At 40.7% G+C, this 23,770-nt stretch overlaps 2 protein-coding genes across 6 annotated transcripts in view; both read left to right on the forward strand.

The window, feature by feature from the left end:
* The window catches only part of bub1ba (BUB1 mitotic checkpoint serine/threonine kinase Ba), a 34,344-nt gene extending 28,613 nt beyond the window's left edge, over positions 1 to 5,731 (forward strand). Inside the window, exons 20-23 of one of the 2 annotated variants that reach the window (XM_080453775.1) lie at positions 583 to 713; positions 1,853 to 2,006; positions 3,986 to 4,104; positions 5,569 to 5,731. In XM_080453775.1, the coding sequence (XP_080309901.1) occupies positions 583 to 713; positions 1,853 to 2,006; positions 3,986 to 4,104; positions 5,569 to 5,686 (522 nt within the window). In that variant the 3' untranslated portion in view covers positions 5,687 to 5,731. The remainder of the gene's footprint in view (positions 1 to 582; positions 714 to 1,852; positions 2,007 to 3,985; positions 4,105 to 5,568) is intronic. The other variant, XM_080453776.1, reaches the window with a different exon arrangement.
* Positions 5,732 to 9,677: 3,946 nt separating this feature from the next.
* Positions 9,678 to 23,770, forward strand: part of LOC308103670 (serine/threonine-protein kinase PAK 6-like) — a 43,946-nt gene continuing 29,853 nt past the window's right edge. For 2 of the 4 annotated variants that reach the window (XM_080453780.1, XM_080453781.1), the window contains exon 1: positions 9,679 to 9,939. The gene's annotated coding sequence lies outside the window, so the exon portion shown is untranslated. Of the gene's footprint in view, positions 9,940 to 21,196; positions 21,375 to 23,770 lie in introns of those variants that run through there. The other 2 variants (XM_080453783.1, XM_080453782.1) reach the window with 2 other exon arrangements.

The following is a 23,770-nucleotide window of genomic DNA, read 5'->3' on the forward strand; positions in this document are numbered from 1 at the left end:
ACTTTCGGTTTTAAAACGCTCTCAAGCTTCTTTTTTGAGGCACGGAATTTACTTTTAAGATATCGTTTGGATAGAATTTAGTTGTTTAACTTCATATATGTGGTCAATTTATCATGACGGAGCCTATTAAAAAATACAAATTGAGAGAACCGGCAGGGGCGGGCAGTGACACGTTTGTATCCGAATAAAGCAACTTATTTTCGGCATGGCCCCTTCTAAAGTCCCCCTGCGTCATATTGGCTGGAGATGGGGGGGAAAAGGAGCTGCTCATTGACTGAAGGGGATTGAACTGCTGATTGGCTGTTGTCAGTCAACGGTACTAACTGTTTGACAACCGTTTTTTTCTTTTTTTGATCTCGGAACTTGTCTGAAAATGCACATTAACATGAATAAACATGAAATGAATAGATTATTTCCATTTTTTTTAATTTTTGTAATTGTTTTGAATTGATGAAAAGTTGATGTAGGAAACGGAAAACATATATTTACCTATTTACATATACCGACCTATACAAATTGGCCCGCGACCCAAAGACGTCTGCATGGTCCACCTCTAAACTCTGACCTTTGCCCCCTGTGTAGGAGCTGTATCAGGATGATGATGATGAGACGGTGGTTCCTCAGCGGGTGGCCTGTGTGTTGAAACTGACCAGAAGTCTGCATGCCTCCCATCTGCTGCAAGGACAACCACACATGATCTTCGCTGTCAACTGGTAATACGTGTGTGTGTGTGCGTGTGTGTGCTCTATATTCTGATAGTAATCATTGCTATAGTTTTTAGTTAGTTTGTTTGTTTGTTTTGTGATCCAAAATGTACAACGTGTTATTTAGATGGCATGTTGTTGAGACAGATGCTATAGCTTCATTGTTTACCTGGTATCCCACAGTTTCAAACGTACACAATGTTATTTAGACAAATGGCTTATTGGCTGTTTGTGGTGCGGGACAAGTCAAACCCTTAAGTAAATCGAAACCAAACTCACACACACATATTTCCAGGCGAGTGGTCTCTCTGAGATGAGGTATGTGTGGACAAAACCAAAACAAAGCATTACAAACTGTTCTTATTAGTCAAGTCTCTCTCACACTCTCAAAGTTTTACCGATCACAGGGACGTTTTTTTTTTTTGGGGGGGGGGCCCTTCTACCAGTCTCTGCACCAGTGTTAGTTGATTTAGTCCAGTGGTTCTCAAACTTTTTCATGTCAAGGACCCCCAAATTGACACTTACTAGCCCGTGGACCCCCCATTTGAAAAGATATGCCATGGGACCCCCATAAGAGAAGATTATTTTTTTACGGCTCTAGCAGTGATTCTCAACCATTTTAATTTCAAGGACCCCCCAGTTTGACATGCATTATTAGGCTACAGACCCCCATTTAATGGCGTTCGTATCTCTGGGACCCCAATTCATATTGTAAAATCAATGTTAATTTAACTCCGATAGTGTACACTCTCAGAGTTACAGACCCATAAGGTTCCTATCCATCATTTAGCTGGGAACCCCCTCAAGTACCCCTGGGGGTCCCCGGACCCCACTTTGAGAACCACCGATTTAATCGACTAAGATATATTGTGGCGGGCCGTGATGGCTACAAGCTAATAACATGTCGCAGTTAGCTTGTAGATCAGATATTGTCGGAGCGCAACCAAGCATAAAATTACTTGTTCTATTGGATGTCTTCTCCACTCGTCCCTCCCTAACATTTTAGTATAGTTTATTTATTGACGAAATTGCCAATATGTTTAGTCATAGTTTTAGTCATCATATCTTTGTTTTTATTTAGTAGTCGAAGGACATCTTTTTCCTCACAGTATTGAATCTAATGTAAATGATGTTGATGTGCACTGCAGCGTGACACAGGATGTGGACTGCTTACTTCCTGTTGATCTGGCCTCCTCATTGGACCTCCTGAGCCAGCAGGAAGTGACATCAGCACGGCAACTGCCACACGCACTGCCCTATATCACCCAGGGTCTGATACGACCGTCTGACTCACCTTACCAGGTACACACACACACACACACACACACACACACACACACACACACACACACACACACACACACACACACACACACACACACACACACACACACACACACATGTGTGTTGGATCCAGTGCATATTACAAGTTATAATCAGACTGTAAAAATATATATATATAAAATAATAATTTACATAAAACACGTATCATGCTGTGTGAAAAAAAGACTTGAAACCATGGATTTAAAGGTTTACTGGGGTAATAAAACCATGTGTAAAGTCCAGTCAATATTTCCATTCTCTTTGACGGGATGAAATGTTTTCTGCAACCAGCAGGCGCCACATCTAGGCCATTAATGGGATCTGTCGTACGATTTGGGTCCGTGAACCGTTCCTTTTTAAAGGAGTAGTTCACTCAAAAAAATACTTATTTTCCATCAATTACCCATGAAGCGTCATGTTTTGGGTGAACTACTCCTTTAAGCTGTCATAAGGCAATGTAAAATATTCTATTATATCTTATTCACAGCTTACAGCAGGGGCTCTCAAAGTGGGGTCCGGGGACCACAGCAAAATTATATATAGCATCAAAATCAGTTGAACCACCTTTACCCCTTTATATAATGTACATCACAAGCTCACAAGGCACCGCGTGTGAGCTTGTAGATCGGCTATTTATATAATATGTGAACGGTTTGGAATATTTTGGAAATATTTCAACAACACAAGTCTTGTATGGGGGTCCGTGGACAAATACTAATGTGGGGGTCCTTGACATGAAAAAGTTTGGGAACCACTGCCTTACAGTATGTGCTTAAAACTAGGCGTCATTTTGTCAGGCCAAGGACCCCTTAGCAGACAGAGAGATGAAGCAGGGACCCCCACTACATATTGTATACAAGTGTGTTACATTTATTTTTATTTATAGATTTCATAGTAGACTTGTTTGACTGTCATTAGTGGTGTGTTCTTTTGTTTGTTACCATTGTGAGCTTGTAGATCGGCTTTGTTCAGCTAATGTTCTCTTCAGGATAGGGATGTTTGAGTTCAAGTGGTTAATGTAAAATAAAGAAGAAGAAGAAAAAGTTCCTATGACGGAAGGGATTTGCAATATAACTCACCAAAGTTCAAGATTTAAGTGTTTTTTTTATTAACACATAGGTAGAGCCTGGTTTAACTCATTCAGTGCCCAAATTATTTCTGGCTATTTCTGGTCAGTGCGGATTATTTTTTATTTTTTTTCAAAGTAAAAAAAAAGTGCTTAGGAAGCGAGATACAGCCTTTTTGAGTTATAAGTTAAACAAGGAGTGGATGGAGCTGCGAATCTTCAGATAATGATATCTTGGGTTCTGAACAAATTTTATATATTTTTTCAAAAACACGAATGTCACTCAATGAGTTAATAATAATAGCTCAGACTTGTATAGCGCTTTTCTAAGTACCCAAAGTCGCTTTGTCTTTGTAAGGCTAGAGTATATAGTCGCTCTCGGCTTGGAAACTTGTACATCCAAAACGGTTGCTTTTTAGAAAATGCAGTGGTGGAAAGTAACTAAGTACATTTACTTAAGTAAAGTACAAATACCTCAAAATTTTACTTAAGTACAGTACTTGAGTATTTCCAATTTCCAATAGTTTTACTTTTACTCCACTACATCTCAGAGGCAAATATTGTACTTTTACTCCACCACAATTATTTGAGAACTTTAGTTACTTTTCAGATATAAATTACGATATTGTGAAACATACATTCACCACTTTAGCCCAATTTTATACATGCACGCCAAAATTGCAGCTCTACAAGCTCGCCTTGCGTTGCATCATGGCTCGTTGTGAGCTTGCAGGTCGGCCATTTTCACTACTAAATAGGGCATATAAGTGATTATTTCAAAATGTATTTGTAAGTTTGGGTCCTGGGAAGACAGGAAAGGTTGGGAAACACTGATGTAAATGTGTGTGTGTGTGTGTGTGTGTGTGTGTGTGTGTGTGTGTGTTGCGTTCAGGTGGATCTGGCCATAGTGGCTGAGACCATCTACACCATGCTGACCAAAAAGCACAGGATGGATCTGGTCCAGGACCAGCGTGGATGGACCGTGGATGGATTGGATCCCTACAACATCCGGTACCGGCCACTGTTCCCAGAACATCCTAAACTAAACACCGTTAGGGGATGCAGACATCCATGATGTTGTGTACTTTTACTCTCTATTACTTGATCCATTAATTGAATAATCAAGATTATTATTTTTTTGGATGAAATTAAGTAAATATGAGGCCAAGTTAAAACTATATAAAAAAACAATAACTCCCAAACAACTGTCACAGTGTAATGCAGAGAGAACACCTACAGTACTGTCCAAGTAATAAGCAAAGGTTTTAAATATAGTTTGGCCTTCTATTTACTTAATTCAATTAAAGGTAGGGTAAGTGATTTTCAATGGTTAAAATAAGTGTTAAATAGCTCTATATTCTGACAGTACTCATTGCTATATAGAGTGTTTGTTCAGTAACAGGAGTCTCCATGTCTCTCCAGCTCTTTAATAAACAGAAAATGCAAATTCAGGTCAGGATATCCATTTTATCCAATCAGGATAGAGAACTCAGTCAGGATACAGATTAAATCAGTGAAATTGGAAGTGATGGCACTAAGAAATGAGCTGACACAACTGGAACTGGAACCCTGTCAAAATTAAGCTGATAAATGGGTACTCTTTGCTGATGGGCTGAAATGTTGTCACCTACCTGAAAATGTATTTTCTGTTTATTAACACCTTTACCGCCGGGCCCGTAGTTCTACGGGCCGTTAAATCCAACGGTTAAGCGCCGAGCCCGTAGTCCTACGGGCTGCGGTCTTTTCGCGCATGCGCGGTCCGGGTGCACTTTCGGAATTTTTTTGATCCACTTCCGTTTCCGGTTTGATGACAGGAAATAGAATTATTTGGGATCCGGTTTCGACGATCACGCCCGCTCCCATTCTACAGACGAAACTGAAACTCAATTCTCTTCCTGTAGTTTTTTCTCCTCGCATTTCACTGTTTAACGTAATCCGCTCTAACTCAAACATGGATGCCCCGTTTGACACGTGGTTTTCACTGGGAGATACAGGGAGATCTCGCGGATGTAAACAGACCGTTCACGGCTCAATCTTAAGGATTTTAACAAGATCTATGGCGACATGAAAAAAACAAAAAAACAACAAAAACACCTTGGCACTGGTGAGTACATTATGAGATTAACCTCTGGCGGTGGATGTGTTAAAGAGCTGGAGAGACAGGGATACCCCTGTTACTGAACAAACACTTTATAGCAATGATTATTATCACAATATAGTGATTTAACCTTTTAACACAAACATTTTTGTTTTAACCCAAAAATATCACTTACCCTACCTTTAATCAAATATCGATTGAAATATAGTTTGTCGCATCAAGAATTGCAACAAAACAAACAGAAAAAACATTAATTCAAGGCTTCATGGTGTGAGCAAATTATAGGGAAAACATTTTAGGGGAGAACTAGCCCTTTAAGCCCTATATTATACAAAATGAACACTGTTTTTTTTTGTGTCCATCGTTTTGTTTTTTAGGTGTGAGATGTGGGCCAAGATGTTCCGAATGCTTCTGAACCCAGCAGGACAGAAGACGTCAGTCACCGTCCTGTCTGAGCTACTGGACTTGATGGCTTCTGCTGGAATAGAAATCTAACCACGTTTGTTTGTGCTCGGCCTCTATGAGTGAATCTTGCGTGCCGCCTTACCCCTTGTTCCTAAACTTTTTTTTGCCATTTTGTTTTGTTGAAAAACATTTTAAATAGTTTTTAAACATGTTAAACATTGTAATAGTTCAAATAGCCGATCTACAAGCTCAAGATCGGCTAGTTGAACTATTTTTAGTTAATTTTGTTTTTCAAAATAGTAAAATATGGCTTATAAGTTTACTTAGGCATAAGGGCAAGATAGGGCCGTTAGTGACTGATTTGTTATTGTCTGCTCTAAGACGGTTGTTCTCAAAGTAGGGTCCTTGAGTTGAGGGAGTTCTAGGGGGTCCCCAGATAAATCATTGATGGTTGGTTAGGAGGAACCAAATGGTAGGTTGGTGTTAGTTTCAACCACCCTACCTTTAACACTGCTTATAGTAAAAAATGTCTTGTAACCTGTTGCTTTGTGTTGCTGCTAGCACTATACAACTATGGCATCGTTCCCACAGAAAAGCGTTCTTTTGCAGAGGAGCGATCGAATATTGTGTCCCAGAGCCCTCACACGCAGCATTTTTGTATGCCAGCAATGTTCTAACCCGGTGTTTCTCAAATGGGGGATACATGTACCCCTAGGGGTACTCGGAGGTATTATTTTGTATCTCTTGATGGGTAATCATTTTGTTTACATGTTTTGAGCAGTTCCTGCACAGTTTATTCTGCACTACATGTTGCCTGTATTTAAATTTTTTGCATCTAAAATAAAATGTTGTTCATAATAATAATTGTATGATCCTCTGTTTATCGTATAGACCAATCTGGGAACCCATTCCCTTTTTGTTTCCCTTTGTTTTTGTCTCTGGGGGCTCCGCCTTTGTGTAGAAACGGGAACTTTTGTTTGTCTCCTCCCCTTTCTTAGTCCACTTCCTCCGGTGTGCTTCTGTGCTTATTCCTACTAACAACAACACTACAAGTGTGCTGCTTCCTTCCAAGATGTTCTTTCCCCCCCCCCCCCCCCCCCCCCGAGTTCTGTCTCGACAGACCTTTTCCAGCTGTTTCTGGGTCTTCCTGGTTTTCTTTTCGCCCGAGGGTTCCAGGTTCAGGCCTGCCTGGTTGTTGTTGGAGTGTGGTTTCCTCAAAGTGTGACCAATCCAGCAGCATTTAACGCTTTAAGACCGGGGGAACGAATCTGTGTAATTTTTTTGATTTCTTTTGACTATTCATAAATAGCAGATATACTTGTAGATCTGCTATTTTTGAATAGCAGGTCAAAAATAGAATAACTGTTTTTAGAATAACAGTTTATTTGAAAATGTGTTTGGCCGTGGACCCCCATCTCAAAATATTTTGTTCCAGGGACCCCCAGAAGTTTTTTAATCCAGAAATGTTGGCTTAAAAAACCCCCCACACATTTTCACTATTTTTCAAAAATAGCAGATCTACAAGCTCGTAGCGCGGCACTCGGTGCCGCGCTATGAGCTTGTAGATCTGCTATTTTTGAACAGCCAAAGAAATCTTAAGTGACACGGATGCGTTCCCGGTCTTAAACGGTTAATTTGGGTTTCAATTAGTTCTTGTTGTGTGGTTTGCCAGAGCTCTTCATTTTGTGATGGTATTTGGCCAGTAGATTCCCAGGATGTGTCCTAACGTAAGCATCTGTTTTATGGATGTTTGCAGTATGTTTGATGTCGCTTTTGTGGTTCTCCATGTTTCCGCCCCATACAGTAAGACTGATTTGACGTTTGGAGTTGAAGTGGAGATGTGTTTTGAGTTCCATATACTTGCTTTAGTATTAAACACAGTGGCGTGCACAGACATTTCGAGGGGCAGGTGCTCAAGTGGAGAGAAAAAAAAGGGCATCTTGTGCGGCGTGTGTGTGGAACCGCCCGACTGCCTTGTAGCGTGAGACTTATTACAGGCTCATCTTGTACTGTACGTTGTAATTGCATGTATTTATTTCAATAACCGTATGCTGTCTGATGCAGATGTTTAATAATATTCATAACAGGTTGGTTTCTGCTAAAGGACTAACTATTCAATACAACATAAATACGTAGGCTACTGCTATTCTTATGTACCTGTACACAAGATTGAAATACCACCTTGAACTGAGCATTATTCAGCGGTGGTGTCAGTCAGTGGATTCATCCACACTGTGCATGTTTTTATCATCAGAAGCAGCAGCCAGTATTTCAGTTCTACTGGCTGCTGGAATCAGAGAGTGGGGTGCATGATTTACCCGTCAATCTGTCTTTTTGTTTGGCTTCAGTTTAAATGTGGTCACCGCCTCTACACCAGAGCTATGCCTCTTGGCATAATACGATGAATAATGTCTGAATAATTATTTGAAGTTTGAATAATTATTTGAAGTTTTTCAGAAAACTTATGTCAGGATTTGGAAGGTGTTTTTAGAATCGGCCTCAGGTCTAAATGGGTTAACAGTGTTGACAGTTGGTCCTAAAGATCACATTTAATAACAGTGTTGAAAGTCAGTCCTAAAGATCACATTTAATAACAGTGTGGTCAGTCAGTCCTAAAGATCATATTTAATAACTGTGGACAGTCAGTCCTAAAGATCACATTTAATAACAGTGTTGAAAGTCAGTCCTAAAGATCACATTTAATAGTGTGGTCAGTCAGTCCTAAAGATCATATTTAATAACTGGACAGTCAGTCCTAAAGATCATATTTAATAACTGGACAGTCAGTCCTAAAGATCATATTTAATAACTGGTCAGTCAGTCCTAAAGATCATATTTAATAACTGTGTAGACAGTCAGTCCTAAAGATCACATTTAATAACAGTGTGGTCATTCAGTCCTAAAGATCATATTTAATAACTGTGGTCATTCAGTCCTAAAGATCATATTTAATAACAGTGTGGTCATTCAGTCCTAAAGATCACATTTAATAACAGTGTGGACAGTCAGTCCTAAAGATCATATTTAATAACAGTGTGGTCATTCAGTCCTAAAGATCATATTTAATAACTGTGGACAGTCAGTTCTAAAGATCAGATTAAATAACAGTGTGGTCAGTCAGTCCTAAAGATCAGATTAAATAACAGTGTGGACAGTCAGTCCTAAAGATCAGATTAAATAACAGTGTGGACAGTCAGTTCTAAAGATCATATTTAATAACAGTGTGGTCATTCAGTCCTAAAGATCATATTTAATAACTGTGGACAGTCAGTTCTAAAGATCAGATTAAATAACAGTGTGGTCAGTCAGTCCTAAAGATCAGATTAAATAACAGTGTGGACAGTCAGTTCTAAAGATCAGATTAAATAACAGTGTGGTCAGTCAGTCCTAAAGATCAGATTAAATAACAGTGTGGACAGTCAGTCCTAAAGATCAGATTAAATAACAGTGTGGACAGTCAGTCCTAAAGATCATATTTAATAACAGTGTGGTCATTCAGTCCTAAAGATCATATTTAATAACTGGACAGTCAGTCCTAAAGATCACATTTAATAACCGTGTGGTCATTCAGTCCTAAAGATCATATTTAATAACTGTGGACAGTCAGTTCTAAAGATCAGATTAAATAACAGTGTGGTCAGTCAGTCCTAAAGATCAGATTAAATAACAGTGTGGACAGTCAGTCCTAAAGATCACATTTAATAACAGTGTTGACAGTCAGTCCTTAAAATCAGATTAAATAACTGTGTGGACAGTCAGTCCTTTTGTAAACGGTGAAATTATTTTAATCCCTGAATTAAAATAAATAAATGTCATTAATTGCAAAGGACTGGTCTGATGCATGTCAAACTGGGGGGTCCTTGAGATTGAACAGGATTTATAATCGGTGCGTTATCTAGTCTAGCTTTGTCCTGAAGATGAGTCAGTGTGAAGCTACGCCCCGAAGACACAGCCAACGAGACATGCATGAGCCTGTCTGCTCAGAGAGAGAGAGAGAAACTGACACAGAGAGAGAGAGGGCAATAGAGAGAGGGGGGGGGGGGGGGGGTGTCAGACAGAAAGAGCGATTGAGAGGAGAGGCTTGTCTCAGTGGGACAAGGTGAGACATGCGCTGAGCGGGGGAGGAGAGAGAGAGAGAGAGACACTTCCAACTGCTCAAGAACAGAAAGAGAAGCCCAAAGAAAGTAAGAAAGAAACAGAAAGGAGAGGAAAGAGAGCGAGAGAGATGTGGTGTGTGTGGAACGACAGAGCGAGGAGGGAGAGAGAGCCGAACCAGTGCTAAACCTATACCAGTAACACCGGTGGTGTCTTCCCAGTTCACCTGGACACTCGTATAACACCAGGTGAGTTGGAATGCTTCTGCTCTGTTTATTGACATAATGTATTGACACCGTCTGTTTGAAATAGTTGACAATGTTTCTCCTGGACTTTTATTTTTATTTTTTTTGTATTCGGTGGATTGTTTCAGTGACTAGAACTTAAATGTAACCTCTGTAACGTTCCTGTTGAACCCTTGGTCTCCTGCTTAAGCACTGATTTTTTTTTTTTTTACCACTGATCTAATGGAGCCTGTCTGCTTGCTCAGGGGAGAAATTTAATATTGGCAGTGTAGCACAGGATTTCGATGTCTCAATAGAAGAGCAGGGAGACCAAATTCGACCACCCCGGTTGTGTGAGTTTGTATTATATCAACATACGCTACCATAAAAGATTGGACAAAATAACAAGTGTAATCACTACAAAAAAAGTTACATGCATGCTTTAAGGTCTGAGACATGGCTCTGGCTGTCCGTAAGTCTGTCTGTATGTATGTCTAGCCATGACCTTTGACCTTTAACCACTTGACCCCTAGCATCCCTATTCTCAGGCGAACCTTCAGGCGAATACAGCCGATGTACAAGCTCACAACGCGCCGCGTTCCGACGCGTTGTGAGCTTGTACATCGGCTATTGTTCTGGCAAAGATATGTATTGAGCAAAAAAGGCCTAACGCAGAGCTCTGGAGGACTCCGGTCGACCTAGTATATCTGGGTTTAAGTGTTTGAAATTCATGAAAAGTATTATATAATATAGTTAATACATGAGAAGTTTCGACAAGCTGAATGGGGTTGAAACGAAATAGTGCTGGTAAGAGTGTGTGTGTGTGTGTGTGTGTGTGTGTAAAGTGATATGTGGGATTTCTATGGAGGGATTCACACAGGCGCTTTTTTACACAAAACATACAGCTGATAAGTGGGACACCACAGCAACCTGTTTGTACACACCCGTGTGCGCGCGCGCGCGCGCACACACACACACACACACACACACACACATGCACATACTTACTATTGGTTGATTTCAGCCCTGAATTGCCTTGTTGTAGAAACGTGCTCTACAAATAAACTTGTCCTGGCTTGTAACCTACGATTAGATGATAGATGGTTCGATGTATGAATGGATGTATATGGATGGATGGGGAGAGAGAGAGAGAGAGATTGTGTCTTTGCAGTTGCATATATAAATCCTTCTGTAAATCAAATTAGTGGAAGCATTTCTAGTCTGCTGCATAACGGCAATGAAAATGAAAAAAAATATTCTTCAAAGATACTCAGAAACGACAGAAATGACAACCAGATGACAATGCGCGTTCGCAACTTTCAGGAGGCGTAGTTCCAGACTCGGCTGTATGTAGCAATCAAAGATTGTAGAATAGTTGTCAGGTAGTAATACACAGGGATTAAATCAACACAACTCCACAAAGTCTCTCACAGTGGGCGGCACAGTACTCAAACCCAGTAATTGAGTCAAAGTATAGATATTCCTGGTCAAATATTACTCAACTACAAGTGAAAGTTGCTCTGTCAGACTTGTACTTGAGTAAAAGTACTGGGGTACTTGCTTTTAAAAATAGTTAGGTATTCAAAAGTGCATGTTTTTTTTTTACCAGAAGTACCAATTACAAAGTACATTTTCTTTTTAAATATCAATGTATCGCTTTGTAAAACCTTCCTAAAAATAAAAAATAAATCCAATAATAGTGAAAATGGCAGATCTTCAAGCTCACAACGCGCTTAGCTCGGCTATTTTCACTATATTAGAAATAGGGCTAATTCACAATGTACTTTTTCCCCTTCCTAGAAATGTAGTGGAATTAAATAGCCTACAATATTTGTCTTTTAAGTGTGGTGGAGGTGAATAGTATTCAAAAATCCTATAATCCTCAAGTAAAGTACAGTACTCAAGTAAAGTTGATAGTTGTTAATAGTTAACCCATTATTCACTTTTCCCTCATTTAAGCTGTTTATTGGCATGTTTCCCCACAGGCTATGGGATCTGTAGTGGCGCTGGCGGTCCCCACAGGCTATGGGATCTGTAGTAGCGCTGGTGGTCCCCACAGGCTATCAATATGTGTAGCACAATTTAGACCACAAGTGCTGTTCAATGTGCTTCACCCGATATACACACAAATACATTCATATTTTTATTTAAAGGAACAATTAAAAGCAGGGAGAGAAATGCAGAAATCTAAGTAAAAGCAATATGTGTCTTAATATTTCTTTAAAAAATGTCCACAGATTCAGAGACCAGCAAATCCCAGACAGGCTGTTCCAAAAGCTAAAAGCTTCTTCTCCATACTTTTTAGTTCTAGTCTAGTAACGGTTTGGAGACCAGCGCCAGAGGATCTAAGGGCCCTGTCGGGTGCATATACCTAGGGAGCATTGTGTACAAATAAGCAGGTGCTTTTAATGATTAAAAAATATATATATGATAGGCCATTGGCCATCACAACGTGTCGCGATGTGACGCCTTGTGAGCTTGTAGACGGCTATTTTCACTACCTATTTATAAAGTGTTTTTAATTGGAATTTCTTATATTTTTGGGGAAAATGTATGAGATTGTTTTAGACAATAAGTTTTTTTGTTTTTTTTTACATTTCTAATTTTCTTATTTTTTTAATTTATTATTATTATAATATCTCAAGAACAGATTCAGAGCTTCGCAATCTGAATCTGTCGGGACGGTCGTTCAGAACGTATGCACATTGGCCTACAAGTGGGCAGGCCTTAGATCCGGAAGCAAGCCGCTCTTTAACCAATCAAAGCCGCTCTAGTCTCCACGGTCGGACTTTCTATGTCTGCGAGGCGAAACATATGGTCCGCGGCCCGGACTGATACAAATAGTGCATAGCACACGTCAAGATTTAATAAAAAAAAATCCGTAATCCACACAAGTATTCTTATAAATACCGTGTCAGTTAAGTTATATCTCCATCGCGGCAACCGTTGGTAACTGGTGTGGTTGTCTGCCTGTGAGAATGATCTCCCCGGCGTCTGTCGCCGCACGGTAACGTTACATCGCGATCTAAATAAAATTCCGCGAGGGTACAGATGGAAACACAGGGATCCGTGGACCCTCTCTCTCTCCGACTAACAAAAACAGCCAAAATGGCTCTTTTAAGCCAACCGCTCATATTGAACATAATTCCTAAGTAAATTGTTTATGAACAGAGCTAAATCAGTTTGTGTGCCTCAGCCTTTTTTTTTTTGGTTGCCACTGTGCGGCCCATAGTGTTCCGTGGTGGAAGAAATGTTATCTAGTTGGAATGAAAACATAGGTGCACCACCGGAAGTGGAGGGCTGAGGGCATGTCCAAACCCCGGTTTCCAGTGAGCATAGGTCTGGTTACATTACAGTCATTTAGCAGACGGTTTATCCAAAGCGACTTACAATGGTTAATTCCCCCCCCAGAGTCAAATGCAAAAGTGAAAAACGCTGGGGGCACTGTTTTTCCTTTTTATTTGACGAGAGGTTCCCAGATTATTATTATTATTAGTAGTAGTAGAAGTAGAAGTAGTAGCAGTATAGTATTGCATGAAAAGGAAAAAAAATCACGCCCTGTGTGAAGTGGGCGGTGTCTTGCTAGCTAATCACAATACTGAATGGAGTCAACTAATCATGTACAAATAATAAATACATTTATTGAAACACTCTTTATGATGGAAGAAACCATAACTTAAAAAAAACAAACTTATGTTTTTTTTTATGGTTTAGTTATGGTTTCTTATATAGGGCTAAGCACATGTGTCATGTGACACTGGCCAATCACAGTCCTGAATAGACTGTGATTGGCCAATCACGGTGCAGGGTTAGGCGGGGTACTTTTTGGCCAATCACAGCGCAGGATTTGTTGTACAAATATCCAAACCTCACTTATAGGGGCGGTTTCACCGCCCACAAATAAGGGATAATGGGTCCACAACCCAAAAATGGGACTCCTGACCCACTGTTGGGGAAACCCTGTGATAGGCCATGCTACACATGAGAACAGTTGAGCGCCATTAAGACATCAGACAAGTCAATCCACCACCAGTAATGGTGACCCCCACCACACACACACGCACGCACTTGAAGTGGACTTGACCTTCGGGCAAGTAGAACATGACTTGCACTTGCATTTTGAGACCTTAGTGTCGACCAAAGACTGTAAAAAAATATGGACTAAGGGAACGGTGACGTCACCCATTGGTTTCTACGGAACCGTTTTGAAGCCGCTATTTCGGCAAATTCAAATCCACCATCTTGGAACTTCCTGTCCCCGAAAAACATTGGCGTAATCCTTCTGCAGCCAGCAGTGAGGAAATATCTACAGTGTTGATATTCCCCCTTGCTGGCCGCAGAACATTAAGCAGAACCTAGCAGGTGTCGACGACACCAGCTAGGCCATTCAATGAGAACTGCAGGGAATTTGTCACTTAATTATTGGCTTCATTTAAAAAAAAAAAAACGGATGCTTGTAGTACAGCACTACAGCAGTGGGGCTAAACCTTTTCTGGATCAGAGCCCAAAACAAACAAGAATCATTCTTATTGTGCTCAAGTGATCTGTGGAAAGTCGTTTTTTTGCTTGCTAATTTTATTTAATATTTTTTTTCGTTGACGCATTCATTTCTGTTGCTGTTGGCTAGTCACGGCTGCCAGTTCCCACCTGATGTTGTGTGGGAGTTCTGACTGCTCCAGATTGTACCGAATAACTGCTAGCTTGCACAACGTCTTCAGACTAGGACTTAAGTCTAAGATGTGCAGGTCTTCAGTGTCTGAGCATTTGTATTTGCATCCTCCAAAGAGGACAATACGATCTCCCACGATGCACCAGCACCTAGCATCCATTGGACCCGGTCCTCCTTTCCCCTTGGGCCCAACCTTCTTCCAGGAGAAGGTCTCTGGACTGAATTTCCACATATGATTGAGGGTCTGGCTAGATAGACCACCAACTATGTACAGCTCTCCATTGTAGGCAAAAGGCTGAATGACCCAGGCGTCCTCCGCCTGGAAGAGGCCGAGCAGAAGGCGTGCTCAGCCAGCAGCTGGTCTCTGTGTCAAACACTCTGATGCTGTCGTAGTGGTCCCTCTGGCCCCCGTAGCCTCCAAATGCAAACACCTTTGTCCCGATGATGGTCGTAGAGTGACCTGATGAAGCAGGCGGTGGAGTGCCTCTGGTGTTAATTAAAGACCAGACCACTGTGGCGGTGTCCAACTTGTAGATGTCATTATGGTATCCAGTCAGCGGGTTCCATCCTCCAACGATATACATGACCTTCCCCAAGACGCAGGCTGAGTGGTTCCTCCTTCCCTCTGGAACAGCTCCAGAAACCCTGGGTTTGATCCACCCGTGGGTGTCGACATCAAAAGCATGAAGCACGCTGCAGTACTCCCTTAGGAACTTACACCACCCTCCCCAGATGTAGACGAGACCTTCTATCAGCACAGCTGTGTGGCCGCTGAGCTCACGTTCTCTTCCTGCTGTCTCTTCCGGGGTCAACTCACTCCAGAGTAAAGACACTGTGTTGAAAACGAGGACATCCATCTTGTACCCATAGGACCCTGCAAAGCAGTACAGCTTGTGCTCCACTGCAACAGCAGCATAACCATATATATATGGGTTTCCAATCAGATGTACCGTCCAGCAGAACATTTCTCACTCTCTACAGTGGAACCGGATTTGTAAAGCCTTGCTCTAAGACACAATGGAGTCCTAGTGTGCTCGTCATCACTTATATTGGTTCAGTGGCACAGATGTCACGCAAAGTTTGGCCAATCAAGGAAGCAGAGGACTGTTGATCTCTGTTGATACATTGGTTCTCAAAGTGGTGTCCGGGGACCCCCAGGGGTCCTTGGGGGGGTACCAGGGGGTCCCCAGCAAAATGTGTTAATATGGCGTCTCAATCGTTTCAACCCCTTTATCCATATTTTATACGTTGGCTATAAATCTGTGCAAATCTTTGAATATATATTTTAAACCCAATATTTGTAACTCAAATCTTTGCTTCCAGGGGTCCCTGGAACAAAATATTTTTAGATGGGGGTCTGCGGCTAAATGCATATCATTTTGGGGGTCCTTGACATGAAAAAGTTTGAGAACCACTGCCCTAATACAGTATGTCTCATGGCGAGCCCATCCTTTCCCTATTATGGAGATCCTCAACATCTACGCCTAAATATGGTGAATATACAGTGGTGGGAAAAGTGCAAAAATTCTTTACTTAATTAAAAGTACCAATACTACAATATAGAAATACTCTGTTACAAGTAAAAGTCCAGAATTCATAATTTACTTGAGTAAAAGTACTAACATGTTTGAAAATAACAGATCTACAAGCTCGCGATGCGACGCGTTGTGAGCTTGTAGATAGGTATAAAATGGGGCTAAATTAGTTAATGTACGTTTCACAATATCATAATTCATATCTTCAAAGTAACTAGTAACTAAGTTTTCAAATAATTGCAGCGGAGTAAAAGTACAATATTTGCCTCTGAGATGTAGTGGAGTAGAAGTAAAAGTATTGGAAATTGGAAATACTCAAGTAAAAGTACACATACCTCAAAAGTGTACTTAAGTACAGTACTTAAGTAAATGTACTTGGTTAACTTTACACCACTGTGTATATACTGTATGACCTCTGACCTGTCTGAGTCCGTTCAGTCTCCAATGAGTCGGTCCATGACCATATAAGGATCTCTAAGCCAAGCACATTCATTCCATGTCCAGTCCAGCTAGTTAGACCTTCTCGAGTCCATTTTTCCCCCCCAATTTAGTCGTTATGCCGATTGACATGCATTTCTGCGTTGTCACTGCTCTTATATCCTACTGACTCACCTGCCAGCGAGGAGCCCCCACCGGGAAGACATAGAGCCCTCGTCCTACTCCTCCCGCCCAACACAAATTAAACAAATTAAAATGTTGTATTCTGTTCCCATGTTCAATGCCAAAAAACACAATTAAACCAATGAAAACTTCAATGTGTAATGGTGACAGGCCTAAATGTGTAGTAGTAATATTAGTAGCAGTAGTAGTAGGGTGCAGCAGTGTGCCAGTGGTAGCTGTCTGGTCATGTATAACTGCTACTGATTCCAGGTATGTTAGTCACCTGACACACACACACACACACACACACACACACACACACACACACACACACACACACACACACAGGTTTGTATTACTATACTTGTGAGGCCATCGACATTTAATTTCGACGGCAATTTGTTTAATGCCTTTTTTTTTTTTGTGCAATTTCCCCCCCGAAAAATAGCCGATCTACAATCCCACAACGCGCTGTGCTGTGACGCGCTGTGTGCTTGTGCATCGGCTATTTGTCGGTGCGTGACACCAGCGCGCAACTAAGTGTAAATCAGGCATGACTCTTTATCTCTAATCCCTAAACCAAACATCTTAAATGTCTAATCCTAACACTAACACCCCAACCTGAATCTTTTTCTCATTGTAAGCCTATCTCTAAAGATGTTTTTTCAGCCCTAAAACAACCATTCTTCTTGACCAGGACAACCGTCGCACCCTCACAACGTGTATTTCTCATATTCTACTACTATACTTTAATATACTTTGAATTAAAACAAACCAAAAGCTAGGAAATGTATGCACAAATACTGTAACTATTGTAGCCCTAAACTAGAATAACGTCACCTTGCTAAACTAATGGCCTAAGTCATTTTATGAGGAAAATGATATGTTTGCCTAAGTCAGCTCCTCATGACACTGTCTACCTCTGGTAAAATCGCCCATCTCCTAATTGAAAAGGATCATGATGTTCCCTCCCCTTTTAGTATAATGGCCTAACTCCCTAGTGTGACTTAGGCCAAAATAGGCCTTTTTTTTGGCCGAAGTCACATGGTTTTGTGACTTAGGCCAAATTATTTACTGATTTAGGCCATTTTTAAATAATTTTTTTGGCCTTTAGTCAGATTTATTTACTTATTTAAACATTTAAATCTCTTATGTTACATAACTGACAGACAGTGTTATTTCTATTTAAATAGTCATAATTTGTTATAAACATTTTGGGTGAAATGATTAAGAAATATCATAGTTTTGTTTTGGATCAGTTTTGAATTTTTCCTGAAAAAGTTAAAAAAAATTACAGGCCATTAGTTTAGCAAGGAAACGATAAGGGAAATTTCCAAACAGAGCTGTTTACCGCGACACGTTGTGAGCTTGTAGGTCGGCTAAAACTAACTTAAGTAATGCAAATAAAATACAACCCAGTTTATTTATATTTGTTTGCTTTTGCTGTTGGAACATACAGTATATACATATAAACACAAATAACTTTAAAATGCAAAAAATAGAAGAGATTGAGATCAGGACGGTGCAGATAGTGCAGGAATACATCATGATTGACAGCCTGTATGGCTGTGTTCCATTGGATGTCAACCTGTCAAAACAACTCACACATGCTGCTGCGTCTCTCTCTCTCTGTCTCTCTGTCTCTCTCTCTCTCGCTCTCTCTGTGTGTGTGTGTGTGTGTGTGTGTGTGTCGTTCTTTATTGACATGAGAAAACATACATTTACACAGTGGTGTAAAAAGTCCAGAATTCAAAATGTACTGGGTGTAAAAGTACAAAAGTATTGGCATCAAAATGTACTCAAAGTACCAAAAGTACTGTACTCATTATGCAGAATATCCCATTTCAAGTTTTCAAATAAATATCTTGAAAATAGCAGATCTACAAGCTCACAATGCGTAGCTCTAGCGACAAAGATACAAAGCCACAAATTCAAGTTGAGCTGGATTCAACTTCCAGATACAAAGATACAAAGCTACAACTGTAGCTCCGACGTCTGCACGTTTGATGACGTCAGCGACCGCATTGAGCAACACAGATACAAAGCAACACAGCGACAAAGATGCTGTGTATCTTTGTATTTTTGTATCTTTTAATCTGCCCGTGTGAACGCACCATTAGAATAGTGCATTTGCTGTCAGAAATAGTTGCATAATACACACAGGAAAGGTTAGCTTGGGAAAAACTTTTGAAACAAATGGTAGCAATATCTCAACGTTTTGCATTCACTTGGTATAATCTCTCAAGACAGATTCTGCTTTTTCTTTTCTTTTCTGTTTTACTAAATGGGTTCCAAAATTGCACGGTATAAAACCTTTGGGAACAAATGGCCACAAATCTCTCTCGCTTTCTCTCCTCTCTCTCCTCTCTCCCCCTCTCCCCCTCTTCCTCTCTCTCTCTCTCTCCCTCTCTCCCTCTCTCCCTCTCTCCCTCTCCTCCTCTCTCTCTCTCTCTCTCTCCCCACCCTCTCTCTCTCGATGACAGGGCTGTAATAGTTCCTCTCTGTGACATCACATCATTTATAGCAGCTAATTGGACTCAATTAGTCTTAATTGATGCTGATGGTCTATTCTCCTCTAATCAGGTCTTTGAGTCTGATGCTCAGAGCAGAGGAGAGACTGCTCTCCTTTCCTCTGAATAGTGGTGGACAGTAAACCAAGTGCATCTACTTGAGTACTGTGTTTAAAGGACCACTTCACCCATTTTCAACCTATCTTCATATAACTGGTCCTCACTAGTGCTCATTATAATATGGTACAATGTTTGAAATATATATATATATGAAATACTCTGTTACAAGTAAAAGTCCAGAATTAAAAATTTACTTGAGTAAAAGTACAAAGTTGTACAAATTGTACTTAAAGTACAAAAACTGTTTGAAAATAGCAGATCTACAAGCTCACAGCGCGTCGCATTGTGACGCGCTGTGAGCTTGTAGATATGCTATTTTCAAATAGCCTATGTATAAAGTAGGGCTAAAGTTGTTAATGTATGCTTATATCATAATCTTATCTGCAAAGTAACTAGTAACTAAAGATTTCAAATAATTGTAGTGGAGTAAAAGTACAATATTTGCCTCTGAGAAGTAAAAGTATTGGAAATTGGAAATACTCAAGTAAAGTACAAATACCTCAACATTTTACTTAAGTACAGTACTTAAGTAAATGTACTTAGTTACTTTCCACCACTGATAAGGGCTGTGGACAGTTCCGAAACTCGCCTACCAGTGACATCATCGGTATGGCTGGTATGGTAATTTTAAAGACGTTTTTTTCTTCTTATTTTTTTTATGCGAGAACAATGGCTTCCATTATAGCATGCTACATATCCAGGAATAGAAAGCCTGCAATTTCGATTAGTTTGGACTCCCCATCGATGATGTCACTGGTAGACGGGGTTCTGAACTGTCCACAGCCCTCCTCTGTGAGACACAGACCAAGTAGACGGCAATGATACCATATTATCATGAGCATTAGTGAGGACCAATTATATGAAGATAGGTTGAAAATGGGTGAAGTCGTCCTTTAAGGAATTTATTTTTAAATATCTGTACATTACTTGAGTATTATTATTTTTTCACTCCAATACGTCTCAAAGGCAAATATTGTACTTTTGACTCCACTACATTTCTAGGAAGGGAAAAAGTACGTTATTAATTAACCACTTTAACCCTATTCCAAATAGTGAAAATAGCAGATCTACAAGCACACAGCGCGTTGTGATGCAATATGTTATGAGCTTGTAGATCGGCTATTCTCGCTGTTTGACACCATAAAAATGATGAACTATAAAATATGGCTTGATTGCTTAAACGGAACAAATTAAACAAACATCACCTCTCCTTAAAGACAAACAGGAGAGGATTGAGAGGAGAGGAAAGCAGTGGTGGAAAAAGTACTCAAATGTTTTACTCAAGAAAAAGTATCAATACTGCAATGTAGAAGTACTCGGTTACAAGTAAAAGTCTAGAATTAAAAATTGACTTGAGTAAAAGTACATAAGTATTAGGTATCCAAATGTACTTAAAGTACCAAAAGTAAAAGTATTCAAATGTTTGAAAATAGTAGATCTACTATTTTCAAATAGCCCAGGTTTAAAATAGGGCTGAAGTGGTTAATGTATGTTTTATAATGTCATAATTTATATCTGCAAAGTTACTAGTAACTAAAGTTTTCAAATAAGTGTAGTGGAGTAAAAGTACAATATTTACCTCTGAGATGTAGTGGAGTAGAAATAAAAGTATAGACAATTGGAAATACTCCAGTAAAGTAAAAGTACCTCAAAATTGTACTTAAGTACAGTACTTGAGTAAATGTACTTAGTTACTTTACACCACTGGAGGAGAGGATTGAGAGGAAAGGAAGGGGGAGAGAGAGGGGAGGAGAGGAGAGGAGGGGAGGAGACAGATCCTGTTTGAGTCTGGTAAATCAAACAGGGTAGAATGAGGATGTAGAGTATGAGAAGGAGTTAGACATGTATGGAGGTCTGGATGTCTGTCTGTCTGTCCACACCAAGACGAAGGGAGACACTCACAGACAGACACTATGACGCCTGGGAAACGAGATCACACTGAAGAATACATGATCATGTGGGATTAGAGAGACCGAGAGAGAGAGGGAGAGAGACAACGGTGGGGAGACATAACACACCTGACAGGTGAGAGAGAACTATGCAGTCTGTCAGATGCAGTGGTGTAAAGTAACTAGGTACATGTAGCACTGTACTTAAGTAAAATTTGGAGGCATTTGTACTTTACTTGAGTATTTCCAATTTCCAATGCTTTTACTTCTACTCCACTACATCTCAGAGGCAAATATTGTGCTTTTACTCCACTACAATTATAATTACTCCACTGTAATTATATTACATTTTGGTATACCAATACTTTTGTACTTTTACTCAAGCACATTTTGAATTCCAGACTTTTACGTGTAACAGAGTATTTCTATATTGCAGTATTGATACTTTTACTTAAGTACAAATTGTGAGTACTTTTTCCACCATAGATTTGTACTTGACAGAGCTTGAGGAACCGAATATAACACTTTCTCCATTGAACTCAATGGACGCGACCGCACGTTCTATTCTTTCGGCCCATATCACTTTGAATGGTGTGCTCTTTGTATGTAAGAAATCAAATTGACATGAAAGATATTCCGTAAGTCGTTCAATGAAGGTGACATTGTCGCCGATCATCTTAATCACCGTGATCATATTAATCAGTTGTCACATAATAATAAAACACTTTAAGGTGTGCTGATTATGATTATATGAGCATGTCGAACTTCCCAGACTGAGTCATTTAAATCTGACTTTATTCACACTTATAAATTGTAATTAGAGCATGTAGATTGGCTGTTTTCACTATCCGTTGTACAGGTGTGTGTGTGCGTGTGTGTGTGTGTGTGTGTACATGTGGAGGGGTCTCAGTTTTTGTCAGATGTAAGAGGGAGGGGCTCCACCGGTAAAAGGTTGGGAACCACTCCGTGCTTCCATCTCTGTCAAAACGTGACTCTTTATGTCTTTGCTTCAGTTATTATGTAATCGTGCATAATTATGCAAAGTTAGAAAAGTGTGCTCCTCGGAGCGCAGATCTCTGCCAGGCCGGGTTGCCTAACCAGGGGATGTGTCAGTCATGGGGTGCAGCCATTTGGACACTTGTGGCGCCCCCTTTGGGTCTGACCCCGAGCGGTGGGTGGGCGTTTTGCAGAAGTCAAAAAGTGGAAGAGCCAATCGGCGTCTGCACTCGGGGCCCTGTCATTGACAGACACCGATTGGCTCTTCCGCTTTTTGTTTTTTGCAAGAACGCCCACCCAGCACTTGGAGCCAGACTGGTATGTATATTACACACACACACACACACACACACACACACACACACACACACACACACACACACACACACACACACACACACACAGACAAACTAATGTACATGACATAATAATTACATCATCTACAGTTATGTAATGATAATAAATGATTGTGTCATGATACTAAAAGGTCCATAAGACACACACACACACAGACATGATACTAAATGCTCCATAAGAGAGAGAGAGAGAGACACACACACACACACACACACACACACACACACACACACACACACACACACACACACACACACACACACACACACACACACACACACACACACACACACACACACACACACACACACGATACTAAATGCTCCATAAGAGACACACACAGACATGATACTAAAAGGTCCATGAGAGAGAGAGAGAGAGAGAGAGAGAGAGAGAGAGAGAGAGACACACACACACACACACACATACACACACACTAAAAGCTCCATATGACACAGACACACTGTTAAAGTCCAGATACAGTTTGTACAACAGAACAAACACACTGAGATACGACACATACATCCTGGAAGTGTGTGTGTGTGTATATTGCGCTGATCAGAGCAATGGTCACAGAGTTATGGCCATTTGAAATGTTAAACACTGCTGTAACACTGCTGTAACGCCTCATATGTGTGCCGTTTAGGTTATGAGGTCTCTGACAGGGCCACAGGTGTGACTATCCTCATGGCCAACCCCTGAACAGTGTTTGAGGCACATTTGGTGTGGATTGGAGCGACAGCGTGTCTGTGGCCTCCAGGGCGCCCCCATGTGGTGTGACTATTGTCATGGCAGACCCCTGAACAGTCTGTGCAAAGTTTGGTGCAGTTTGGAGCAACAGTGTGCCTGTGGGCCCCCGGGGTCCCCTGGGGGCCACACGTGGACCTTGGTGTGGCTATTCTGATGGCGGAACCCTGACCGGTGTTTCTGCCAAGTTTAGTGTGGATCGGAGCAACGGTGCGCCTCGCAGGTCTGCATGTTACGTTTGTGACGTCCACCATCCACCCTATTTACATTTTTATCCCACGATTTTGTAACCCATTTTTTTTCACCCAGTGCCAATTGTCTAAGTAATCCTGGGCGCTACACTCCCTCTGCCAGCCTAGGGAGAGCCTAGAGCCGAGCTCATGCCTCCTTCAATGCATGAGGAGCTAGCAAGCCGCTTCTTGTCACCTGACA

The sequence above is a fragment of the Gymnoscopelus braueri genome (assembly GCF_963280865.1).
Source record: "Gymnoscopelus braueri genome assembly, chromosome: 16".
NCBI lineage: Eukaryota > Metazoa > Chordata > Actinopteri > Myctophiformes > Myctophidae > Gymnoscopelus > Gymnoscopelus braueri.